Genomic DNA, 25,008 nt, shown 5'->3' on the forward strand with positions numbered 1-25,008 from the left:
TTATCTGCTTCCTCGTGTCTGGTCTTGCTCCCTGTTCCTACTCCCCTGTTTTTTGGATTTAAGTTTGGATTTTGGATTTTGTATTTTTGAAATAAACATGGACTGGTTCCAAGAACGGTATTCCTGCATCCTGCCTCCATCTTTCCCTGCATTTGGGTCCTCACCAACAGCTCACCGTGACAGAATGATCCCGCCACAAGTGGACCCAGCAGAGATCGATTTGGCTGAGATGGACATGGCCGAAAGGACTGCCTACTGGCAGAGCTACCTGCTGGAGGCAAGGGAAGATCTGTTGTATGGATGGGAGGACGAGCCTGTTAGGGATCCCTACTGGGGAACTCGACTGGCTTTGGGAGGACCCCGGAGCCTACAACGAGGTAAAGGTCGGTCTAGAAGGAAGGGTCAGCCCCGCCAGTCTCCTAGCTCCCAGGCTAGCGTCCCTGTTTCTCCTAGCTCTCAGGCTAGCGTCCCTGTTTTACCTTGCTCTCAGGCTAGCGTCCCTGTTTTACCTTGCTCTCAGGCTAGCGTTCCTGTTTCTCCTAGCTCCCAGGCTAGCGTTCCTGTTTCTCCTAGCTCCCAGGCTAGCGTTCCTGTGTCTCCTAGCTCCCAGGCTAGCGTTCCTGTGTCTCCTAGCTCCCAGGCTAGCGTTCCTGTGTCTCCTAGCTCCCAGGCTAGCGTTCCTGTGTCTCCTAGCTCCCAGGCTAGCGTTCCTGTGTCTCCTAGCTCCCAGGCTAGCGTTCCTGTGTCTCCTAGCTCCCAGGCTAGCGTTCCTGTGTCTCCTAGCTCCCAGGCTAGCGTTCCTGTGTCTCCTAGCTCCCAGGCTAGCGTTCCTGTGTCTCCTAGCTCCCAGGCTAGCGTTCCTGTGTCTCCTAGCTCCCAGGCTAGCGTTCCTGTGTCCCCTAGCTGTCAGGCTAGCGTTCCTGTGTCCCCTAGCTGTCAGGCTAGCGTTCCAGTCCCGGCCGCCGCCTGCCCAGCCGCCGGTGCCGGCTCCCCGCACCCGGCCGCCGCCTGCCCAGCCGCCGGTGCCGGCTCCCCGCACCAGGCCGCCAACGTCGCCGCCAGTGCCGGCTCCCCGCACCAGGCCGCCAACGTCGCCGCCAGTGCCGGCTCCCCGCACCAGGCCGCCAACGTCGCCGCCAGTGCCGGCTCCCCGCACCAGGCCGCCAACGTCGCCGCCAGTGCCGGCTCCCCGCACCAGGCCGCCAACGTCGCCGCCAGTGCCGGCTCCCCGCACCAGGCCGCCAACGTCGCCGCCAGTGCCGGCTCCCCGCACCAGGCCGCCAACGTCGCCGCCAGTGCCGGCTCCCCGCACCAGGCCGCCAACGTCGCCGCCAGTGCCGGCTCCCCGCACCAGGCCGCCAACTCCCAGCTTTCCTGTCCCGTCTTCGCCCGGCCTGCCGGAGGTCTCCCCGCCTGTCCCGTCTGAGCCCTCTTCGCCGGAGGTCTCCCCGCCTGTCCCGTCTGAGCCCTCTTCGCCGGAGGTCTCCCCGCCTGTCCCGTCTGAGCCCTCTTCGCCGGAGGTCTCCCCGCCTGCCTCGTCTGAGCCCTCTTCGCCGGAGGTCTCCCCGCCTGCCTCGTCTGAGCCCTCTTCGCCGGAGGTCTCCCCGCCTGCCTCGTCTGAGCCCTCTTCGCCGGAGGTCTCCCCGCCTGCCTCGTCTGAGCCCTCTTCGCCGGAGGTCTCCCCGCCTGCCTCGTCTGAGCCCTCTTCGCCGGAGGTCTTCCCGTCTGCCTCTCCGGCTCCGCCTCATGGGAGGCCGCCGGACTCTTGGTCCCCTGCTTCGCCGGCTCCGCCTCATGGGAGGCCGCCGGACTCTTGGTCCCCTGCTTCGCCGGCTCCGCCTCATGGGAGGCCGCCGGACTCTTGGTCCCCTGCTTCGCCGGCTCCGCCTCATGGGAGGCCGCCGGACTCTTGGTCCCCTGCTTCGCCGGCTCCGCCTCATGGGAGGCCGCCGGACTCCTGGTCCCCTGCTTCGCCATGGGAGGCTGCCTAACTTGGTTTCGTCCCTCCTCCGGGCCCCCGTCCACCCACCCTGGTTTGGTGTTTGGGTGGATAGATTTTTGTTTTGAGCGTTTGGAACCCGCTCCTTAAAGGGGGGGGTTCTGTCATGTTCTGTTTAGTTTAGTTATTCTGTGTCTTTGTTTTATTCTGAGTCTTGTCTGTGTTTCAGGTGTTCCTGTTTGTGGCTCCACCTCCCAGTGATGTCTGTGTGCTTGGTGGGTGATTGAGTAGCTCCCTCATGTTTGCACCCAGGTGTGGCCCATTCCCAATCAGGCCTCCTCCACTATTTAGCTGAGTGTTTGGACACAGTATGGCGGCTGGATCATTGTTTGTGTGTCTGTGTGATGTCAGGGTTGTTATCTGCTTCCTCGTGTCTGGTCTTGCTCCCTGTTCCTACTCCCCTGTTTTTTGGATTTAAGTTTGGATTTTGGATTTTGTATTTTTGAAATAAACATGGACTGGTTCCAAGAACGGTATTCCTGCATCCTGCCTCCATCTTTCCCTGCATTTGGGTCCTCACCAACAGCTCACCGTGACAGGTTCCTGTGAGAACTTTGGGTTCCTGTGAGAACTTTGGGTTCCTGTGAGAACTTTGGGTTCCTGTGAGAACTTTGGGTTCCTGTGAGAACTTTGGGTTCCTGTGAGAACTTTGGGTTCCTGTGAGAACTTTGGGTTCCTGTGAGAACTTTGGGTTCCTGTGAGAACTTTGGGTTCCTGTGAGAACTTTGGGTTCCTGTGAGGACTTTGGGTTCCTGTGAGGACTTTGGGTTCATGTGAGAACTTTGTGTTCCTCAAACACACAGGAGCAGCTGATTCTGAGGTGAGTGGAACACATGCCTGTGGCCTCTGCACAGGAACCATCACTGGACAACTTTCCTCCATCTGTTCCACTCTCTACATGAAGGCCACTCTCTGCTGCTGTTGCTACACGACCAACACTTCAAAGCAATCACATTTATTCATTTGGGTCAAACTTGTGCTCATTTCAAAGTGACAGAGGAAGTTCACGGTTTAGCTCTGGCTAACTTATAGAGGTTTGTGTGATGACAGCAGTTCCTCTGTCACAATACCGTTGACATCCTTGACATCCACAGTGGCCTGGGCCTCCAGCAGCAGAGACAGCAGCTCAGTGGTCCCAGTCAGAGCGGCATGATGCAGCGCTGAGAAGCTGTGGGAAAAACAGAGGAGATGAGACGCTGATAAATCACACTGAGACGTGTGTGTGTGTGTGTGTGTGTGTGTGTGTGTGTGTGTGTGTGTGTGTGTGTGTGTGTGTGTGTGTGTGTGTGTGTGTGTGTGTGTGTGTGTGTGTGTGTGTGTGTGTGTGTGTGTGTGTGTGTGTGTGTGTGTGTGTGTGTGTGTGTGTGTGTGTGTGTGTGTGTGTGTGTGTGTGTGTGTGTGTGTGTGTGTGTGTGTGTGTGTGTGTGTGTGATCCCATTAAAACTTCTGATGGGCAAAGTTTAAATCATACATTAACAAAAACTTGATTCTTATCCATGTATCTTTATTTACACTGTAGGGCGTAAAACAGTGTTTCTCAAATGGGGGTACGCCATGGCACTGAGAGAGAGAGAATTAACAAATAAAGAGTCAGTCTTGGTCGCCCCCAGGTGTGAGATGACTGAAAATGATATAAACTATAGAAATAAATCTATTAAGGAGCCACTAAATCAGTGTTTTTCAACCTTGGGGTCGGGACCTAATGTGAGGTCAACCTGGAGTTTAAATGGGGTCGCCTGAAATTTCTGAAAAATGTATTAAAAAGTCTTTGAAATGTTGTAATTATTGTTAAAATAAAACAACATAATCTTAAACAATTGTATTTCTATACTTTCACTTTGTGAATATAGTTCAACTAAAACTGAGCATATATATATATATATATATATATATATATATATGAGCAAAAAAATAATCAAAAGCTAATTCTAAAAAATATGTCTTTGGGTTCAGAAATTCTTGATTAAAATGGGGTCACGATCCAAAAAAGGACTAAATACTGTTTCATTCACTTGATTACAAAATGAGATTCTTTAAAATGTGTTACCACCACTCTTTCATTCCATCATTCTGCTCTAATGTTGTTTTTAGTTGTATTATCAAAATGTTATAGTTGCAAGGATTCAGAAATAAGAAAAAGGAGAACTAGAGCCTAAAAGGTTTGAGAAACACTGACGTAACACATAACAAACTAAGGTGTGTTTTTGTGTGAACCAATCTAAGTTCTGATTGAAGGCTGAAGTGTGTGCTATCTGTCAGGTCAGCAAACATTCCACCAGTGGTGAAATTAAAGACATAAATCCTCACAGGGACAATGCTGCTTTCAGCTTTAAGTGCTGGAGGCGGAGCCAATGTTCTAGAGGAGGTGTGAAAAAGCTCGAGGTGGGATGAGAGTGTACGAGCCATGGTCAGGAGAGGAACACCTTCAACACTATCTAATGGTTAGAGTTTAAAACTTGTTGATCAAATGCAAAACAGATTTTAATAAACTGTGGTTCCAATAAATCCTTGAAGAAAAAACCAGAAGATAAAAACAGCTTTATGTGTGATATTCAGCTTAGAACTCTCCTGTGTCTTTTTCTCTCATCGTGTTTACAGAAGCCTTAGTCTGATATAAGCTAAACATGAAGGAAGGAGGACTTTCATTGCCAAAGTCTTCAACCAACTCAGTCAATTCTTAGCCTTCAACAGAACATTTGATAGATTTCAGTCAGGCTTTGGTTCTGATCCCAGCACAGAAACAGCTCTGATCAAAGTGATCAATAGCTGTGTTTCCATTACCCTCGGAAAAGTGCAAAATCTAAATAGCGCAATAAAAACTGGCAATAGAAACACCCTAATTTTAAAAAATACACTCAAAATATCGCTAAAACGTTTGTACGCTTTCAGGAGGAGGAATGTCAGATGCTTCCATATTGAAATATGTTGCAAAAGCGCCATGGAAACGCTTTTTCCACAAATACACGTCACAGGACGTGATGCACCTGGTCACATGACCAGTGCTCTCCGTGTTATAAGGAGGTTCTGAGCGTCAATCTTTCTGCAGCAAAGTCTCGCGGGATGTTACCAGCCCAAAACAAAGTTCAATGGATAAACTTTCAAAGTGCAATTATACTTTGTCAACATTTAGAAATATCGCTTTTATTTTGCGAAAATCTGTAATGGAAACCCAGCTACTGACATCAGGTTGAACACTGTGTTCTAACTACTGCATCTGACTGTGAACCAGAACATTTTGTGTCACAAATTATAAATGTGTGTTGGACTAAATGGAAAAGTACTGCAATGGTTTAAGTGACTACTTAGTGAAGTTATTTGTAAACTTTGAATCAGACAGATTACCAATGTCCTGTGGGGTTCCTCAGGGCTCTGTTCTTGGACCTCTACTGTTTACCCTTTATATGCTTCCTTTAGGACACATTTTACACAACTGTAAGGTTGATTATCAGAGATACACAGATGACACACAACTATATCTATCACTGAACCCAGATGACTATGGTCCCATTGAGGTGTTGTGTGACTGTTTAGAAAAAGTAAACTGCTGGATGAGTGAAAACTGGAAGTGGAGGTGATTGTCTTCAGTAACAATGAAAAGAGGACTGTTGTCAGCAAGTATCTGAGTCTGGATCTTTAAAAGATAAAGACCAAGTCAAAAACCTTGGTGTTCTGATTAACTCAGATCTGACATTCAGCTAGGACTAATTCTACACAACTGTAAGGTTGAAGATCAGATCAACTATATCTATGAGTGAACCCAGATGCCTATGGTTCATAGATGTGATGTTCACTGAGTGAAAACTTCCTAAATCCTGATCAGATGGAGGTGATGGTCTTTGGTGACCTTCAGTCTCCATCTTTAAAAGATAACGACCAAGTACAGAACCTTGGTGTTCTGATGGACTCAGATCAATCACCAAAGCATCTTCTATCATCTAACGAACATCTCCAGAGTGAAAGGTTTGATGAGTCACAAAGATCAGGAGAAACATGTCTAAGGGTGCAATGATTAGTCGACAAAAATCAATAACAGAATTAGTCACGGTTACATCATCACCGTTTTCTTCAAGCTGTGGATGGAGCTGAACATTGTTTTTTAATGAGGAGTGGCTCATCTACCATCTATATATCTGTGCTCAGAGCTGTATGCACGTTACGGACATGATTAGAGGAAGATATATCGTCAAAAACATTCCCACTGGTAAGAATATGTCACTGTTAACGGGAGTTCACCGCTGGCGACGCCACTCACACACGTAGCTCTGCTCATCACAGTCTACCTGAAGCTATGACGAGCAGTGACACATCATACACCACTACTTAGTTCAGACCACACACACACCCAACAAAGTGAACCAGTCTAAGTTCCTCCATCAGATCCACCCAAAGTTCCACAAACACGGTGACAGAGGAACCTGCAGCAACACTTATCAACTGGAAAGAGGACTAAAGCTAACTAAGCTAAGCTAACCCACCGACACATAGGACTGAGCTAAGAGCTAATGCTAACCACTTAATGAAAGGAAGAGACTAGTAAAAAGTCCACGTCTTACTGTCATTAAACCACAAAGGGCCACAGATTTATTAATGGTCAGATTTAACACTTTTATAGAAATATAAAAGCTAACATGTCACACGTTGTGTGAAATAAATTTTGGCATAAAACTATCATCAGTATTCATCCGTCCTGACTTGTGAAATGCAATATTTTTAATTATATTTCACGTGTTCACAGACCAAGCTTTTCCCATTAGATAATAATGTAAATTATTACACCAGAATATCCTGTTAGTAATAATCTCAGTAATTAATGATTAAATCATCAGCTTGATCTGGTTTAATTTTACTAAATCAGTGATATTTATCAACCATAACTTTATTTAAGTCATTATCAGATATAAAATAAACTAGATTTAGCAGCAGTGGTTTATATTAAACAGTAAAAACACTAATGAGGTTATTTTTGCTTTTCATGTGCTTCTTATTATTTAAATATATATATATATATAAATATTATTATAAATGAGGAAATAAATAAATTATATACAATAACACTAATGTAGTGACCCATATGCACAAACATAAACATGTTTCATAAAATATCAACCCATGAGCTCTATGAGTCAGCAGATATTGTAGCTTTATTTTATGTGTAAATGTTATTACTGAAGCACATTCTAGTGCTACAGTAATAACAGTCTAGTCATTCTCAGTTTATTTTGTGTTTGTAAAGAACCTGTTTACACTTTATGTTGGGAATTGTTTTATTTATTTCTTCATTGTTTTTATTTGTCATAATTTGACCCAAGCCACGTTTAAAAGATTGTAGCAACATAGAGAAAATAACTACGATTTGTCATCCAATCATTAAAATAGTCGTTAGTTGTAGCCCTAAACTGGTCCATGCTTTGATCTTCATCAGACTGGACTATTGTAATGTTCCTCATCAAACATCTACAGCTGGTTCAGAACTACGATGTCAGAGGTTTGGCTCCCAGTCAGCCTCAGAGGAGACTGTAAAGTAGTGCTGCTGGTTATAAATGTGGTGGTGAATCCATCAGTGAGCTGTTAGTCAGGTCTGAACAAATCAATGGGCATAGGTCAGATAGTAGAGCCCAGAGTTCATACATCTATAGACACAGGTCAGATAGTAGAGCCCAGAGTTCATACATCTATGGACACAGGTCAGATAGTAGAGCCCAGAGTTCATACATCTATGGACACAGGTCAGATAGTAGAGCCCAGAGTTCATACATCTATGGACACAGGTCAGATAGAGCCCAGAGTTCATACATCTATGGACACAGGTCAGATAGTAGAGCCCAGAGTTCATACATCTATGGACACAGGTCAGATAGTAGAGCCCAGAGTTCATACATCTATGGACACAGGTCAGATAGTAGAGCCCAGAGTTCATACATCTATGGACACAGGTCAGATAGTAGAGCCCAGAGTTCATACATCTATGGACACAGGTCAGATAGTAGAGCCCAGAGTTCATACATCTATGGATACAGGTCAGATAGTAGAGCCCAGAGTTCACACATCTATGGATACAGGTCAGATAGTGGAGCCCAGAGTTCATACATCTATGGACACAGGTCAGATAGTAGAGCCCAGAGTTCATACATCTATTGCTACAGGTCAGATAGTGGAGCCCAGAGTTCATACATCTATGGATACAGGTCAGATAGTAAAGCCCAGAGTTCATACATCTATTGATACAGGTCAGATAGTGGAGCCCAGAGTTCATACAGCTATGGACACAGGTCAGATAGTGGAGCCCAGAGTTCACAGGTCTATGGACACAGTTCAGATAGTAGAGCCCAGAGTTCATACATCTATGGACACAGGTCAGATAGTAGAGCCCAGAGTTCATACATCTATGGATACAGGTCAGATAGTAGAGCCCAGAGTTCATACATCTATGGACACAGGTCAGATAGTAGAGCCCAGAGTTCATACATCTATGAACACAGGTCAGATAGTAGAGCCCAGAGTTCATACATCTATGGACACAGGTCAGATAGTAGAGCCCAGAGTTCATACATCTATGGATACAGGTCAGATAGTGGAGCCCAGAGTTCATACATCTATGGATACAGGTCAGATAGTAGAGCCCAGAGTTCACAGGTCTATGGACACAGGTTAGATAGTGGAGAAAATACTGCTGATTTTAATGTTGTTATTGATTTTTAAACTGTTAAATGTTTTCTGTTGCTCTTTTTAATCATATAAAGCTCATTGAAGTTCCTTGTATATTTGCTTTGCCTTCAGGGACCAGGTTTGGCCTAAATATAAGTCATAGAAAAGTTACCTTTGAGCTTTGTTTGTTTTTTGTTTTTGCTAATTGCAGAAAAAATGTGGGATTACTAACTCATCTTTTTTTTACCGACTTCAAACTTTAGTCTTGCTTTAGCCTTTTTGCTGCACTTAATATTGCATAACTTCAACTTATTTAGTTTTTATAATTAATTTGATCTGCTTTTAATTTTTTTTTTTTGTTTTTTGCAGTTTATAAACTGTCACCTTTTTTATTGCTAGATGCTAATTATGCTAACAACCTTGGAGTTAGGGAACATCTATCTGCAGCAAACAAGGGGCCACTGGCAGCACAGGGGCCACATGAGGCCCTCTGTCTAACTTTGTGACCCTCCTAAAGTAAACACACACAAAAAAAATTACAGGAACATGAACATAATGACAAGAAAAATACATAAAAACAGAAGACTGACCTTGACCTTAAATATGACATTGAGTGAAGGTCAAGGTCACACATTGAAAGGAAATGTTGTTCAATGGTACCAATCTGAGCACTGGATCTCAATTTGTGGCCAAGTTGTGACCTTGACCTTTTAGGTCCAAAAAAGGTCAACTGCACATCCTTGACATTGACCTTATAAGATGACATACCTGTCATTAGACTAGGAGGAGTTCTAGGACAAAGGAGTTGTGGAAAAAAAATCATAATAACTCCTACGATAACATGTATTTACACATTAATAGATTTTATTTGTATTGTAGCAAATGTCAAACTGCTACAGTTCTTTATGAAGCCGTATATGAACTTAAATGTTTATTAGACCCATTTATTGCTTTTTCTACCATGTGATTAGTTCCTTATGTGCCTTTTTCACCTTTGACCCCCACCACCCACACACAGCTGTCATGTGAAGCACCTTTGAAATCATCAACCATGACAGTGAGATGAATGCCTATTTGACCCCCGGCACTGAATAGTAACCTAAACTGTATCATGTTACCTAAACATTGCTTCTCAGGCTGGAATAAAACGTGGTTTAGACGATAATGCACAATTTTATACAAGAACAATAAACTATAATGTTTAACTCAGGATACACAAAGGTTGAACCATGTGGAACTATAGTCTGAAGTTATAATGTAATTACCAGCCCAGGTAAATGTATTCAAACTAAAGTCAACCCTGTGTTTAAAGAGTGTGATAAGATCAATGTAGGGCTGGGCGATATGAACCAAAACTCATATATTGATATTTCTTTGTCATAATGGCGACATACGATATAAATCTAGATATTTTCAATTCAAATAAAGTCTGACCAGAAAAACAATTCTGGGTTAAATTTGCACATGCAAAATGTCACACAGACACATTTATTAACAAACAGCTGCACAACATGTTCAACACTAGTCTTTTTCTCCTCTAAAGGACATCAAATGGTGAGCGTCACAACACAATATTTATTCTATTTTTTTTCTGTATTGTGGCTGGTCTAAATGAAGGTCTGGATTCAGACGCACTCAGAAATGATCTAACTGTGCTTTTTATGATGTTCTGAGAAGTAGTGAAAGCAGCGACTCCTAAGACCAGTATTTTAATACAAAATAGGATATAAAATATATATATATATATATATATATATATATATATATATATATATATATATATATATATAAATATATATATATAAATATATAAATATATATATATATATATATCTCGATTTAGGCTATATCACCAAAATAGAAAACTTTATTTGCAGTATCTTGACTCTCGATATATTGCCCAGCCCTACCACGATGGCCACATATTCTTCATCTATGTTACTCCTCCTCCTCACTACAAGTCCACACCTGGCCTACAGCGTGACTCACCTGTTACACGCACGCACACACACACACACACGCACACACACAGCCCGTCCCACAGGGATTGTGTTGATTCAATGACAAGTGCTTGTTTGTCTATTTCTCTGCTCTCACACATCACAGGTGAACTAAGCCCCGCCCACTCACAGATGGACATGCTGGATTTCAACACCACTATTGTGTCTAACTGCAGCAGTCAACAGTGACCCTACATGTAGACACACGCAGCAGTGAGTGTGTGAGCGTGCCCAGGCAGTGAAATCACAACAAACTACCATAAGTACAGGTTTAGATTTTATATTTAAATAATTCTCCATTTCAGTCACTTTCCACTTTTCCTTTTCCTTTCATCATCTTTCATCATTTAGATGATTTTACTGGCTATTAAAGTGTATGTTCTCCCGAAAACCACTTTGTTCTGCTGAATCCATATATAATTAGCTATGAAGCAGGGTTGGGGGTCAATTACATTTTTTAATTACAATTATGCCTTCAATTGTCCATGTTCAATTACAACTCAACCATTACGATTGCGGTGACCAGCATTATTTACAATTACAATTAAAATACAAATTGTTATTTTTCCCCTGAATGTCAATTATGATAATATATTTTGAATTCCAAAAGTGAAGTTACAATCGTGGGCTCGCTGGCCGCCGCTCTTTCTGCTATTCTGGCTGCGTCCTCGAGTCTGGGGCAACGCTTGGGTTTACAGTGGCAGTTATTACACATACATCGGTCTACGATGCACTAGCATGTCTTAGACTGTGGGATAAAACTTGTAGGGGCTTAACTTTAGACACGTTGATCCTAAACACCTGTTTCAGGTATTACCACTCACTCCTTCCCTCTGCCCACAACCACCACCATTATAGTTAAGCCTCACGCCTACAACTTCACATCTCACTCTCACTTTACAGTAATCAACTCTTCCCCACGCTTCCATTTCTCTTCCTTGAATCTCTCCTCCCTGCTCTCTTCCCCCCCCCCCCCCCCCCCCACCCCTTCACCTAGGTGAAACACTGCTCTCTCTTTTTATATTCTCCCTTTAATAAAGTGTTTCTTACCCTTCCTTAGGGAGGGCTGGTGATGGTCACAATTATGCAATAAAATAATGAAATTTATTTAATTGCAATAACAAAAATAAATAAATAAAATGCATTGCTGTCTAAAAAAAGATTGCACTTCTTGTAGTGTTGACCTTTGACAGCATGTGCAGACAAGTAAAAAATAAATTAAAAAGTTACAATGAATTACAATTACTGACCTTTAATAAATAACCCTAATTAAATGTGACCTCCCTCTTGTGTTAGCTTTCTGTTAGCATCTCTAATGCTAACGGGTCGGTTTGACCCATGTCTTAAATCAGCTGTAAAATGCACTAATAAATATTATCAATCATCTAATTAGTTTCTCCTCTCTTGATTTCCTAGTTAAGCTTCCTAATCAATGAAAATATTAGTATTCATATTTGCAGTGTTTTTGTGTCAGTACACCTTGAAAATGGTAAAATGATCCTCAAGAGAAGCAACAGGTCGTTGGAAAAATACATAGATATGAAACCAACATTAATAATTGTTAACTACAGATGTGTAAGACATAGAACTGTAACGTGGTTCCACTGGTTTGCGTTTAAATTGTAATTGAATTTCCATGTCAATTATCTGAATTCCATTACAATGAAATTATGATTACAACAGCAGCAGATCCCAGTCCACTCTTCATATTCTAGGATTTAACTGTAGTGTTTTTAGTAGTGACTGCCCTCTATGGGTTGAATGTGACATCACTAACTGTCACTGTTGGCTCCGCCCCGCCTATAAAAGATGGGTTTCCTCAGTGAGCATTGATTGACAGCTCCATGTGGAACTGTGTGGCGCTGTGGGGGCGGGGCTGCTGTGACTGGGCGTGTCCTAGTGGCAGGTCAGTGAAAACCAGGGGGTTTACAAACACTCTTTTTCTCTAGACCGTATTGATTGACAGATTTTTAATCATGTTAACATTGATTTAATGTTTTTACTGCTGGTTTGAAATGTTTTTATTGATTTTTAAGCTGTTTCTGTTGCACTTTTTGATGATGTAAAGCACATTGAATGGCCTTATGTATGAAATGCGATATACAAATAAATTTGCCATACACTAAACATCCTGAAATGGTAACAAAAATGCTAAATAGGGTTTTTAGTCAACTACTATTGGAACCAGCTACCTTTGAATATAAGAGAGGCATCTTCTTTTCCCATTTTAAATCTCTTTTAAAAACACATTTGTTTGCTGTGGCTTTTAACAGATATTGTCTTTTAATGCTCAATTTTGTATTTCTTGTAAATATTTCATGTTTTATTGTCCAACACTTTGGTTAAACCTTGTTTGTGTTTAAATGTACTTTATAAATGAATTGAAATTGTTGAGTTTACATTTTATATGTTTTTAGGAAAACAGGATGTTACACTGACATCACACGACATTACGTTGCAAAAGTTTATCATGTCCGTTAGCCACACTGCTAGCCCTCAGCTACTCGTTTAATGAGGAAAATCCCGTAAAAATTACATTTTACACAAAATCCTACAGTCATGTGATTGGAGGAGATTATGCTGTGACGTGTCACCAGGTAAACTAATCACCAGTTCAGCTAAACCTGTCTTTGTACCAGAGCCTTTTTATCATATAGAATATAGTCATAATAATGTGAACCAACACATTAAAACACACTTCAGATGAAGCTTTCATTATTCAGTCACAGGATCACATGATCACTACTCGATCCGTTTCTCAACAGAATGGGACACATTGGTCTGTTTGTTACACCCCAACATCCAGTCGCCCGTTTTCTGCTGAATAGTGTAAAAATGCAAATGCAGACGATAGTATGTTTTCAGAATGTGACAGTGAAAGGTATTTTATATCATTATTTAATTTGACTAAAGCTTCTCGTCACAACACATTTCTGTACAGCGTAGGGGGCCGTGTGGTGGGTTAGCTAGCACCGCTAGTGTTGTATTCAAATTTGAATTATCTAACACTCTGAAACACAATTTCCTTTGTTTTGAGGCCAAATTTTGTGAAGTAAAGCTAAAGTTTATTTTTGTTTTAGTCTTACTTTAAAGCCAAAAGTAATTAGTTAAATTAATGAATGTAGTTAGACTTACTCATGCTAGGTATAGGTCCTCTACTAATAAATACTGTAGAGACAAAAATGAACATTTTAATCAAAAGACTGATAAAAAGACGCACTTCAGCTTTAAAACTCCGGCCCTCGGCCCTCCTAGTTGTCGTCCAATGAGCATCATGTGAGTCACGTAAACCATGAGGCTAATTTGCATCGGTTTCCCACAAAATAAAGCAGTAGAGGATGTGGTTTGTTTTATTTAGTTGATTGTTTTTGTTTAGATTATGAAAAACACCGTTTATAATGGATGGTGATTATGGGTTATCAAGTGGAGGGCGCACACAGGCAACATCAGGGCAGCTAAGTGGCTGCAGGGTTCCTAGGGGTCCTCAGGTAAAGGCAGAGGCATCAATCAGATCGCCTGTAGTGTGTGTGTGTGTGTGTGTGTGTGTGTGTGTGTGTGTGTGTGTGTGTGTGTGTGTGTGCGTGTGTGTGTGTGTGTGGAATGCTATGAAAGAGTCACTGTGTGAACAACAGAGACCTACCTGTGTCTGTCTCCGTTTGTCACCACAGTGACTGACTCACCATCACCATACACGCACGCAGGCACGCACGCACGCACGCACGCACGCACGCACGCACGCACACACACACACACACACACGCACACACACACACACACACACACACACACACACACACACACACACACACACACACACACACACTCCTCTCACCCATCAGAGTCTTGATAGTTGATGTTGAGCCTCTTTGTGGAGCCCAGTATTTCTGGAACAAAGCAAAAGGAAAGAAAAAAACTTACATTTTCAAATGAAAATGCCAAAACAACAACAAAACTGTGTATGTGTATGTGTGTGTGTGTGTGTGTACGTGTGTGTGTTTTTCCACCCTTTCATGGCTCCTTCCTGTGAAAACCCTGAAGGCGCTGACAGGATAGAGAACTTTCCTCACCCTTCCCCTCTCACAGCGTGCCTGACGCCCTCATAACATCCCAGTGATTCATAAACAAACCAGTCAGACTCACACACATCCACCATTTACACCATTAACCCATCACGCCTTCTCACAATCCACATCACCAGCCACAAAACACAAGCACCACAGGCAGAACATGTCCATACTTTATTTCCATAGCATAGTAAAGAGATGAGGAGCAGGAAGCAGCGTGACTGAACACGTATCTTTGCCTTAGAGGAGACGTCTCCTTCACTTCTGTTCCCTCTACTTTTTCTAACTCACGTTTATGGAAATTCCACCAAAGTTCCTCCACATTGTGAGTGAAAAGCCTGGTGTTTTTTCCAGTTCAAGCTTTTTGATGTTTCTACTCACTAAACAACTTTATACAACCTCAACCTTTTCTAAAGACAAATCCAATGTGGCCTTGATCACATTTTCCTCCTCAAAGCTTCACAAAAGCATGAAACTGAATGTCCACATGTTCACTCTAAATGTTCTAATGGTGACCTTTAAAGAACACAAGAAGCTTTCATAAATTAGACTTTAGACAGTGGAACTGTGCTCTACTGACCAACTCAGGAACCAACTCAGGAACCAACACAAGAACTAACACAGGAACCAACTCAGGAACCAACACAAGAACCAACTCAGGAACCAACACAAGAACCAACTCAGGAACCAACACAAGAACCAACTCAGGAACCAACACAAGAACCAACACAGGAACCAACTCAGGAACCAACACAAGAACCAACTCAGGAACCAACACAAGAACCAACTCAGGAACCAACACAGGAACCAACACAAGAACCAACTCAGGAACCAACACAAGAACCAACTCAGGAACCAACACAAGAACCAACTCAGGAACCAACACAGGAACCAACACAGGAACCAACTCAGGAACCAACTCAGGAACCAACACAATAACATGTTACACAACTATTGAGAAACACATTAAAAGTCAAAAATCTAAATCTGAAATGGTAAAAACATCATTGCATAAATACAAACCACATAAATATCAATTGTAAATATTTAGCCTAATATTTTTGGCTATTGTGCAGTTTATGATGTATTTTTGACACTTTTTGTTTTTGCTAGTTTTGTATTGACAGTTTTAACAGTAAACAAGCCTGTGCCTCAAGCTCTGTGACGTTGTACGCTGTTTATTTATCTAATGTTTTCTAATTTATACACTTCTTTTTTTAAATGTCAGTGGATTAAAGGAGGACTTCCTGTTTCATGATCTGGCTGCTTATGTTTCTTCATCTGAGAAAGATTTGAAAGCTAAGCTGCTAAACTCTGCAGTAATGATGACCCAAAATGTGACACACTGAGAAAACTGACGCATGCATAAAGCTTTTGGGAGAGAAAGATAGATGACATCATCAAAAAGGATCATTTCACAGAGAAAGATTTAGTGAGACTGAGGTTGACTGAGATGGTGCGGGAAAATGTCCCAAATAAGAAATGGGAAAAACAGAAATATGAAACCATCTGTAAGAAATACAAGAAGAGTGGAGGAATATTCTATTCTGTATTTACTGTGTGAACTGGTCTCTATGATGTCTACTGCAGAACACTTTTTATGCTGTTAATGAGGAATAAGACAGTATTAGAAAATGCAAAGATCTGAAGCTTTAAGTTCTTCTCCATCCGTACACACATTTGTGGTGTTGTTTTTCACCCTGTCATAATTCAGCATTGATTACATCCTAAATACACATATAATGCTAAATCAAATGTAAAAAATGTTTGAACAAAAGAATAAGCATTTATTAATGAGGCAATCATTTTTGATTGATGTAATTTTCTACACTTTTAAATTACTTATGTAGGCCATGACGGGAAAAAAAATGGATCAGACATTAAATCTGCATTTAAATAGGTCCATATAACATACTGTAGTTGATATAATTTAACAGTTTAAAACAGAACTGACTTTCTGAACCAGAAAAGACATTATACTTAGTTTGTTTAGGTTTTCTTACACTCAATATACCCTTAAATGCATGTTTTACATAAATATCACACATTTATATGACATTTTTCACCATAAACGGGTGGGAAAAGAGACAGATTTTGCATAATATGACGTAATAAAAAGGAGTTGACCTCCTGAAACGGAAAATAGCTACAGTACAAGATGTTATAACACATTAACACGCAATATTCCCATAGAAAAACAGCTGATCTAATGTGTAGCAACTTCAACAAACAGACCAGACGTCAAATCTCAAAAACAATCTTACGCATTTCTATAGCTGAGAAATAAAAAAAGAAGGACAATAGTAAACCCCATTAAACGTATTAAGCATGTATGGCATGACTTTTGGTTTATTATCATGTAATAACATGTGATTAGAGAAAGACAACAAAACAGAAACTAAACGCAAATGTGTAAACTGCCATAAAAATAACACGGAAATGTGTAAAAATGTGTAAACTGATAAAAAAAAATAAAAAATAATGTGTAAACTCAAACAGAATTAGGGACATTTATGTGAAATCACAACTTTTAAATTCCAGAGGAAATTTCAAAGCAACAATTCTAAATCTAACGACTTGATTTTCTCTTTTAAAGATATATATCAATAATAAATGCCTAAAGACTTTATAATGTGGACAGTGGATAAGTCTTGTTATGTTTTTTTAATGATTCCTTGCTGTTCCGTTGACATTCACAGATTAGGAACAAACAAAAAGCTGAAGTGCGACCCAGGAGGAGCTTCTGTGGAGGAAAACAACAACCCGGGGGCACAAAAGCACACATTGATAATAAGACAGATAGAGAGGCTGGTGTTTGCTGCCCTGGAGGCGTGGAAAGAACAGAGCCTTTCACAGAGTTCTAGTTACAACACGAGCCGGCATTCCTCACATAGCACACCCACCACGCTACGCTACGCTATGCTAACGTCTGATGGCGTCCTCCTCACACACAGGCAGCAGTGGGCTCGCTCTGACAGGAGCATGGTTGACCTCCTATTGTTTAGTGTCGTTGGACAGGAAACCACGTGGAGCTGTTCTTTAATTGTTCCATCACATGTGTGGAGAACAATGAAGCACTTCCTGAACTCTCAGACAGCAGAACCTACTGAGGAGTGAGGAAAGGGTCAGAAAAAAGCTAATCAAGCACATTTACTGTATAAACAAAAACTAGGTCATTAACCATGTTCTAGCAAAAAATACTTGACGACATTTATTTATGAAGTGTTTTTTTAATAAGATAAGGACAGTGTAGGCCTCATAGATTAATAAATACAACATTTTTGCTCTGGAGAAAAACTGAAAAGTTGAAATTGCTGCTTGAAAGTTTGTTTTGATCTCCACTTGTAAACACTTCCATATTAAAGGGATCATCTACTGTTTTTACAAGTTTGGCCTAAAATCTTCAAAATATACTTATTAGTAGATCTACAGTATGTCTAACAAAACATGTTACTATCCACCATATTCATTTAATTGCCTTTTTATAAATGAAACTACTTTACAGTTTTAGAGCCTGTTCCTCCATCTCGAAATCATGTGATTGATGATGTCACACGGCCCCACTGCCTGTAAACATCTCATTGTTTTCTATTGGAGTGAAACATTCAGCCGGATTTTTACATCATTTAGTAACTTTTAAGTCAAAATTACAACTTGCGCTGCTTTTAGTTGCCCTGAAAAAATAGGAAAAGTTGAACACTGTTTTTATCCTCTTTCGGTAAACAAAAGACATCAACATCTTTAACTTTTCTGTTTTTTATCAGCAGATTTTTCAGTGAAAAAGCTGCTACTAAAAAGCTACTAAATAGAGATGTAACGATTCACTCAACTCCCGATACGATTCGATTCACAATGCTGGGTTCACGATACGATTCTCTCACGGTTTTATTTTACAAACTGAGACTGTACACAAATGATGACTGATTTTTTTTTTTTTTTTTTTTTTTAAATTTTATTAGAAAAAAAACTAGAAAATACTGTACTATTTTTCTTTCGGGTAAAATAATCCCTTGATAAACTATTCAAAACAATGCAATTTAAATATAATTATAATATTAAAATAAATCCTGAATGAAATAAATAAAGAAATACTGTAATACAAATGAAGAAGAAGCATATTAATCAAAATTCTGGCTTTACAGTAAACTTTTTCAAAGTGCAACTGAAAATGTATTTTGTGCCTTAACAATTGATACTTAAAAAAAAAGTTATATCAGAAATTGGTTTTGACCAGCAGAGGGCGCAGGTAACCCAGTGGTCGGTTAGCATGCAGCTATTCTAGCAGTGAAGAAGAGATGCTATGCTAGCAAACAGAGCTAATAGAAAAACCTGACTTTTACAGATATTCAAGTAATATTACAGATATTCATTCGGTGCTAAAGAGGTAAGGAATCATTTATGAACATGTTATTCTGTCTGCCGCCTACGCTTCTGGATGGATAAATTCTTCGACATGACCAGTGCTGTTGTTTGTGTCAGACATTTTCTTCCACGCTACTTGCTTTCAATGAGCTGATCAATCATGGCAAGGTCAGGTCCAACGACACTCTCTAGGTTGCCAGTTTGTAATTACAAACAAATACATAGCTGGATAGATTACTGGAAATGCACCCTGCAGTTCTGATGCACGTAATGCACAGCAGTACCAGTAACATGCTAGTGGGGTTGCCAGGTTGGGGGCCCTCTAATGGCTAGGGGGCCTTAAGCAGCCGCTTGGTTTGCCTATAGGCTGGGCCGGCCATGACTGGCGCCGACGCTCATGTCACGTGTGAGTGACATGACACCTATGAATCAATTAAGAACTGCTTAATGATTCATCTTTACATCCCTACTACTAAATAACCTAAAAAGCTGTTAAATGATCTAAAAATCAGGTTGAATGTTTCACTCCAATAGAAAACAATGGGATGTTTACAGGCAGTGGGGCCGTGTGACATCATCAATCACATGATTTCAAGATGGAGGAACACAGGCTCTAAAACTGTAATCTCATTTTTAAAATTGTGCATAATACTGTGTTTTGTTCGGCATGGATCTACTAATAAGAACATTTCAAAGATTTTCCGGCAAAACTTGTAAAAACAGTGTATTACTTTAACATTGTTAAGCTTGACTCCATTTTTGTTCTAGTTTGTTCCTGGTATTCTCAGTGATATCCCTGCACTCTATCAAACATTCAACTCAGATCATTTCGTGTAAACCCCCAAAATAAACACCCGACATTACTTTGCTGTAAATTTCAGTGAAAACACCAGAAATATGTTGAGAATTCACTTTGGCAGAGTTTTTGGTGAAAACACAAGACATCACAGTAAAAATGAAGGAAAATCACTTCTATGCATCCGTCTACAGGACTCCACATCCCACAATGCATTGCGTAAAACCTTTAGGAAAATATCAAACCTAATGTTTACGGTGGAGGTGAAAACATACTTTCTAGTGGAAATTGAAACTTTTAACAACTTTTTCAGAGCATATGATCTTAGATGTATTAATCTATGAAACCTACACTGTGTTTATCTGATAAAGCAAACTTTGGCTGCAGCAGCTTTAAATAAACCAATGGAAACTTTGGCACAGATTGCTCTGATGTTAACAGTTCTAACAGACACCAGCAGATTTAAATCTAATGAGGGCAGAAATTAGAAGATGATGCTCCAAGTAAATAGAAGCTATGTAGATAAAAAGTACAAGTCCATGAGAGAGCAGACTGGAGAAAGGTGCACAGTGGGAAGCCTTCCTCTGGGAATGGTAACTCTATCTATCCATCCGTATTTCTCAATAACAAAACAAGACAAGGAAATGTGATTTAGGAGCTGTGGGCTGGGACCAGAGGGAGACCACAGCTGCCTGAGGCCACACCAAATCACAGGGCAGTGAGCGAGAGGGGCTAATTTAAGGTCATCAACTGTCTGTGGCGATAAACGGCCTGTGGTCAGGTAGGGACCCCATCAAGGGAAGCACTTACCCCAGGAACACATCCATCTAAGTGTGCTGATTACTGAGAGGGTAAACACACACACACACACACACACACAGTGCCTCCAACCTAACCACCAACCCAGAGCAGAGAGAGGCCCACACAACTCCTAATAAGGCTCCAAAAACACAGGTTGGACTTCTATCATTGGATCTGTGCTGCTGATGTGTTTGTTGTTGCAGAAGAACAACAGTAACCAAAACTACAGCTCAATAAATCTAAGAGAGATGGTTTGAAAACTAGGAAACCAACTTTTTTCTGCAAAATAACAAACAGCTTAGTCACGTACGTGTGTGTGTGTGTGTGTGTGTGTGTGTGTGCGTGTGTGTGTGTGTGTGTGTGTGTGTGTGTGTGTGTGTGTGTGTGTGTGTGTGTGTGTGTGTGTGTGTGTGTGTGTGTGTGTGTGTAACTAATCATCAGATATAAGTTTGTAGAGCAGGGGTGTCAAAGTATTTTAGGTGGGCCGCAGATTTTAGGTGGAAAAATGAGCAATTTCAACATTAATGTCCCCAAGTAAATGATACATAAAGTATGTAAGGCGCTGACAATATCCAAGTAATAAGTGACACATTAAAAAATTTTGATCTAATTTGGCTAAAGTATGAGAAATAATCAGAGAAAAATTTAGTTCTTTGAACAATATTGATTAAAAAAAACCGACTGCAGTCATGTGATAAAAGTTTGAGCCATCCTCCAAATATTAAGGAGTTTCATTGGATTTGTGCATTTAGAAGGGCTGAGATATCTACAAGTGAAATATGTGTAATTTACACAATAATTCATGTTTTTTCCATCTATTTTACTTTCTCCTGTGGGCCAAAAGGGATGGTCTAAAGGGCTAGATTTGGCCCCCGGGCCTTGAGTTTGACACGTGCTGTAGAGCTTAAGTCAATAAACTTTTCCAACCCCTCAACAAAACACCTCCAACATAGTCAATTATTCCAAAATGAAATACATTTTCAAACTTCAGGAAGCTAGGACGGCCCCAGGGAAGATACTTTTTCTCTTTTCAACAAGACTTCTTTGAAGCTCCGACTTTCTGTGATCAAGGAAAATGGACGAAAAAAAACGGGATTCACTTCCTGAGATGGAAATGGAAATATTTCTCTATTATGAATATAAATTAAGGCTGGCATTTTATCGCATTAATTGCGATTAATTAATTAAAGAAAATTAACGCACAAAAAAATTACGCAGTTAATCACCTTCTTTTTTTTTTTTTGTTGCTCCAAACAACGCAGAACCTTTCCAACTGCATGAGTTCCCAGTATACCCATAATACTGATGCACAGACCACAACACAAGAAACAGGAGAACCAGAGGAAAAGTCACTGCAGCGACTGTCCCCCACTTTACAAAGTTTACTAAAAATAAAAAGAAAAGCATGAATATAACTTAGTTAAATGTAAGTTAGTGATTTGTGAACAATGCAATCATATTATTCTATATTAATATTACACATTATGTTAGCACTCAGTGATGGAAATAATAAACACTATTTATCGTTTATTGTTTTCATTGATTCAGTTATTTACCAAAATACTTTAAAATTGGAAAACATCAAATATTGTAATGTGATTAATTTAGATTAATCAAGATTAATTAATTACAAAGTCTCTAAGTAATTAGATACTTTTTTTAATCAAGTCCCACCACCAATATAAATATAAAAATAATAGTAATAGTTAACTCCATTAATTCTATTAGGCATGTTTAGCATTAGTTTTGGTAGTTTAAAAGCCTGTAATGGCGTCTACATACTGTATATGGTAGATGGAAAAGCAAAATGTAAAAAAGTTAATGTGGAAACGCTGAAACAGGAAATGGGAGCCTCTAAACCAGTCGCCAGTGGTTCTTGTTTCCTTATTAAATAACAAATTTATGTTTATTGATTGTTCAAACATGAAGAACAAGATATTTATTTTTCAGGCCTCATAACATTAGTGACAGTTTTTAGTTTGTGGCGTATTTCAAAGCAATGTCATTTCCAATATCACATGTAGGTTACTGTAGAGTTTAGATCATTAATAGAAATTACAGTATTTGTTTTTTTGATGTAAAAAGACTAAAAGGATGTGGCTGTGCATGTGATATAGTAAGAGAAACCAAACACCATGTGTGTTAGCATGGTCGTACCAGAGTCCGGGAATGCAGGGAGCGCATGCTTCTGCTGATGTGTTAATCATTACACAGTCCAAAATGGAAAACTGGCTCGCTGTGGGATATCATATCGTCCACTGGTTTAATGGTGCCACTCTGGAAACTCATCAGGGAAAAGAACTGTTGTTAGCTCTGGAGCTCATACAACACTTCATACGCCTAAAGTTCTCCATGGTTCACTATTTTAACAGGATATCAACTTTATCAGAGAGTAGAAATGATCAGAAACAATCCATATATAGTGTATTTGATGGGACGTGTAGACTGTAGACAGAACAATGGAAACAAAGGCTTGGATGGCTTTTGATTGGTTTGAGGTTGGAGAACAATAAGGGTGGGAAAATATTGATTCATCATATATCGTGTTTTTTTGTGTTTGTGCAATATTCATTTCAATAAGGGGTGTACATTGCCATGAATCTGACAATATGATTCACAATTAGCATGTCACAATACGATATATCCCGATACTAAACCACATGATATCACGATATCAATAATTACAAATTTCACCTTTACGAGTACAAAATGGTATGAAATGCAATTTATTTAATTTTTTTAAAACTTTTTTTAACTGTAATTCAAACACAAAAATCAAAAGTGTAATGTTTATCAAACTGTTAAATTACATTTTTCTGAAAGTTTGACTTTTGCTTCTTTCCGAGTTCATGACAGGTCGTCATTGTTAACGAGAACTGGTTCTCAACATCTCCACCTTCTGAGTGCATCACATGCACCTCTAGTAAATAACTATAATACATATACACACATATTGTAAAAAAGCTTTGAGAAACATGAAATAGAAAGAAGAACAGGGAAGACCACCCATTGGCTGAAACAGAAGACATGTGCCTTCATCCTAAAGCGTGAGTAGCAGACCAACAGACCAATGGGTTTCTGACCTCAAAACAACGTGTGTTTGATGTGAGTCATAAATGGTAAATGGACATGATTTATATAGAGCTTTATCACCACTGAAACAGTCTCAAAGCGCTTTACATATCAGCTCATTCACCCAATCACTCTCACATTCACACACCAGTGGGACAGGACTGCTATGCAAGGCACTAGTCGACCACTGGGAGCAACTTAGGGTTCAGTGTCTTGCCCAAGGACACTTCGACACATAGTCAGGTACTGGGATCGAACCCCCAACCTCTCGATCACAAGACGACCCACTACCACCTGAGCCACGGTCGCCCACAGGGTAAAGGGTGGAGCTTGTTAACTGGGAGTGGAAATGACTCTGTTGACTGGTGTGTTTATGCTAATATGCTAGTGTAGGCTGAGTTTTCCCCACTGTTGGAACAACAGAGGAAAGTCAAAACAAACACACACACACACACACACACTGAATATGCTGATGACACACTTGTGTTTCATCATTTAGTCATCAAATGTTTTTCGTGGTGGGGTAAACCAAGCCTCCTGGTACGGACTGTTTGAAATCAACCTTTCCAAACATCTGAGGGCCATATTATTATATTTTGTCTGTAAATTAGCTTTATTCTTATTTTGAGAGAAAATAAACTGTAATGTAGCCACTGGCAACTAGGTCACATGCTTCAGTATCTGCAGATGACAAGAGAGAGTGCAAAGAGTGTGTGTGTGTGTGTGTGTGTGTGTGTGTGTGTGTGTGTGTGTGTGTGTGTGTGTGTGTGTGTGTGTGTGTGTGTGTGTGTGTGTGTGTGTGTGTGTGTGTGTGTGTGTGTGTGTGTGTGTGTGTGTGTGTGTGTGTGTGTGTGTGTGTAGCAGGGAGTTTATAGTGTGAGCATAAACACACCTGAAGGGCTGGTGTTACATAACATTTGTCAACCCTACACTCCAGGCAAACACTGAACATAGCATCCAAATCATGTGTTTACTGAGCTGAGCCCCCACGCTGTGCATCTTCTCTGTTTCACTTCCAGACTAAACGTCATGATGCAGCTTCACCCTCTGTGAGGCCTTAAAGGCTCAGACATACTCAGGTGGAACGTACGCAGAACGGAGAACAGGCCAATTATGCAAATCTTACATTTTACCACCACGTGGACTACGCTCCCCAAACCTAGTGTCCAAAGGTGTAAAGAGAACTAATATATCCTACTCAAGCAGAAACGCTATTATTTGATTGAAATTCAAGTAAGTCATACATAATATACTCACATATAATTAAAA

General features: G+C 40.5%; 1 protein-coding gene across 3 annotated transcripts in view; it reads right to left on the reverse strand.

The window, feature by feature from the left end:
* LOC114481372 (caskin-2-like) overlaps window positions 1–25,008 on the reverse strand; it is a 122,495-nt gene that overhangs the window by 51,395 nt on the left and 46,092 nt on the right. For all 3 annotated transcript variants that reach the window (XM_028476161.1, XM_028476160.1, XM_028476159.1), the window contains exons 3-4: window positions 14,477–14,528; window positions 3,070–3,167 (exon numbers count right to left, since the gene is read on the reverse strand). In XM_028476161.1, coding sequence (XP_028331962.1) covers window positions 3,070–3,167; window positions 14,477–14,528 — 150 coding nt within the window. The remainder of the gene's footprint in view (window positions 1–3,069; window positions 3,168–14,476; window positions 14,529–25,008) is intronic.

Source organism: Gouania willdenowi, chromosome 19 (assembly GCF_900634775.1).
Source record: "Gouania willdenowi chromosome 19, fGouWil2.1, whole genome shotgun sequence".
Classification (NCBI taxonomy): domain Eukaryota; kingdom Metazoa; phylum Chordata; class Actinopteri; order Blenniiformes; family Gobiesocidae; genus Gouania; species Gouania willdenowi.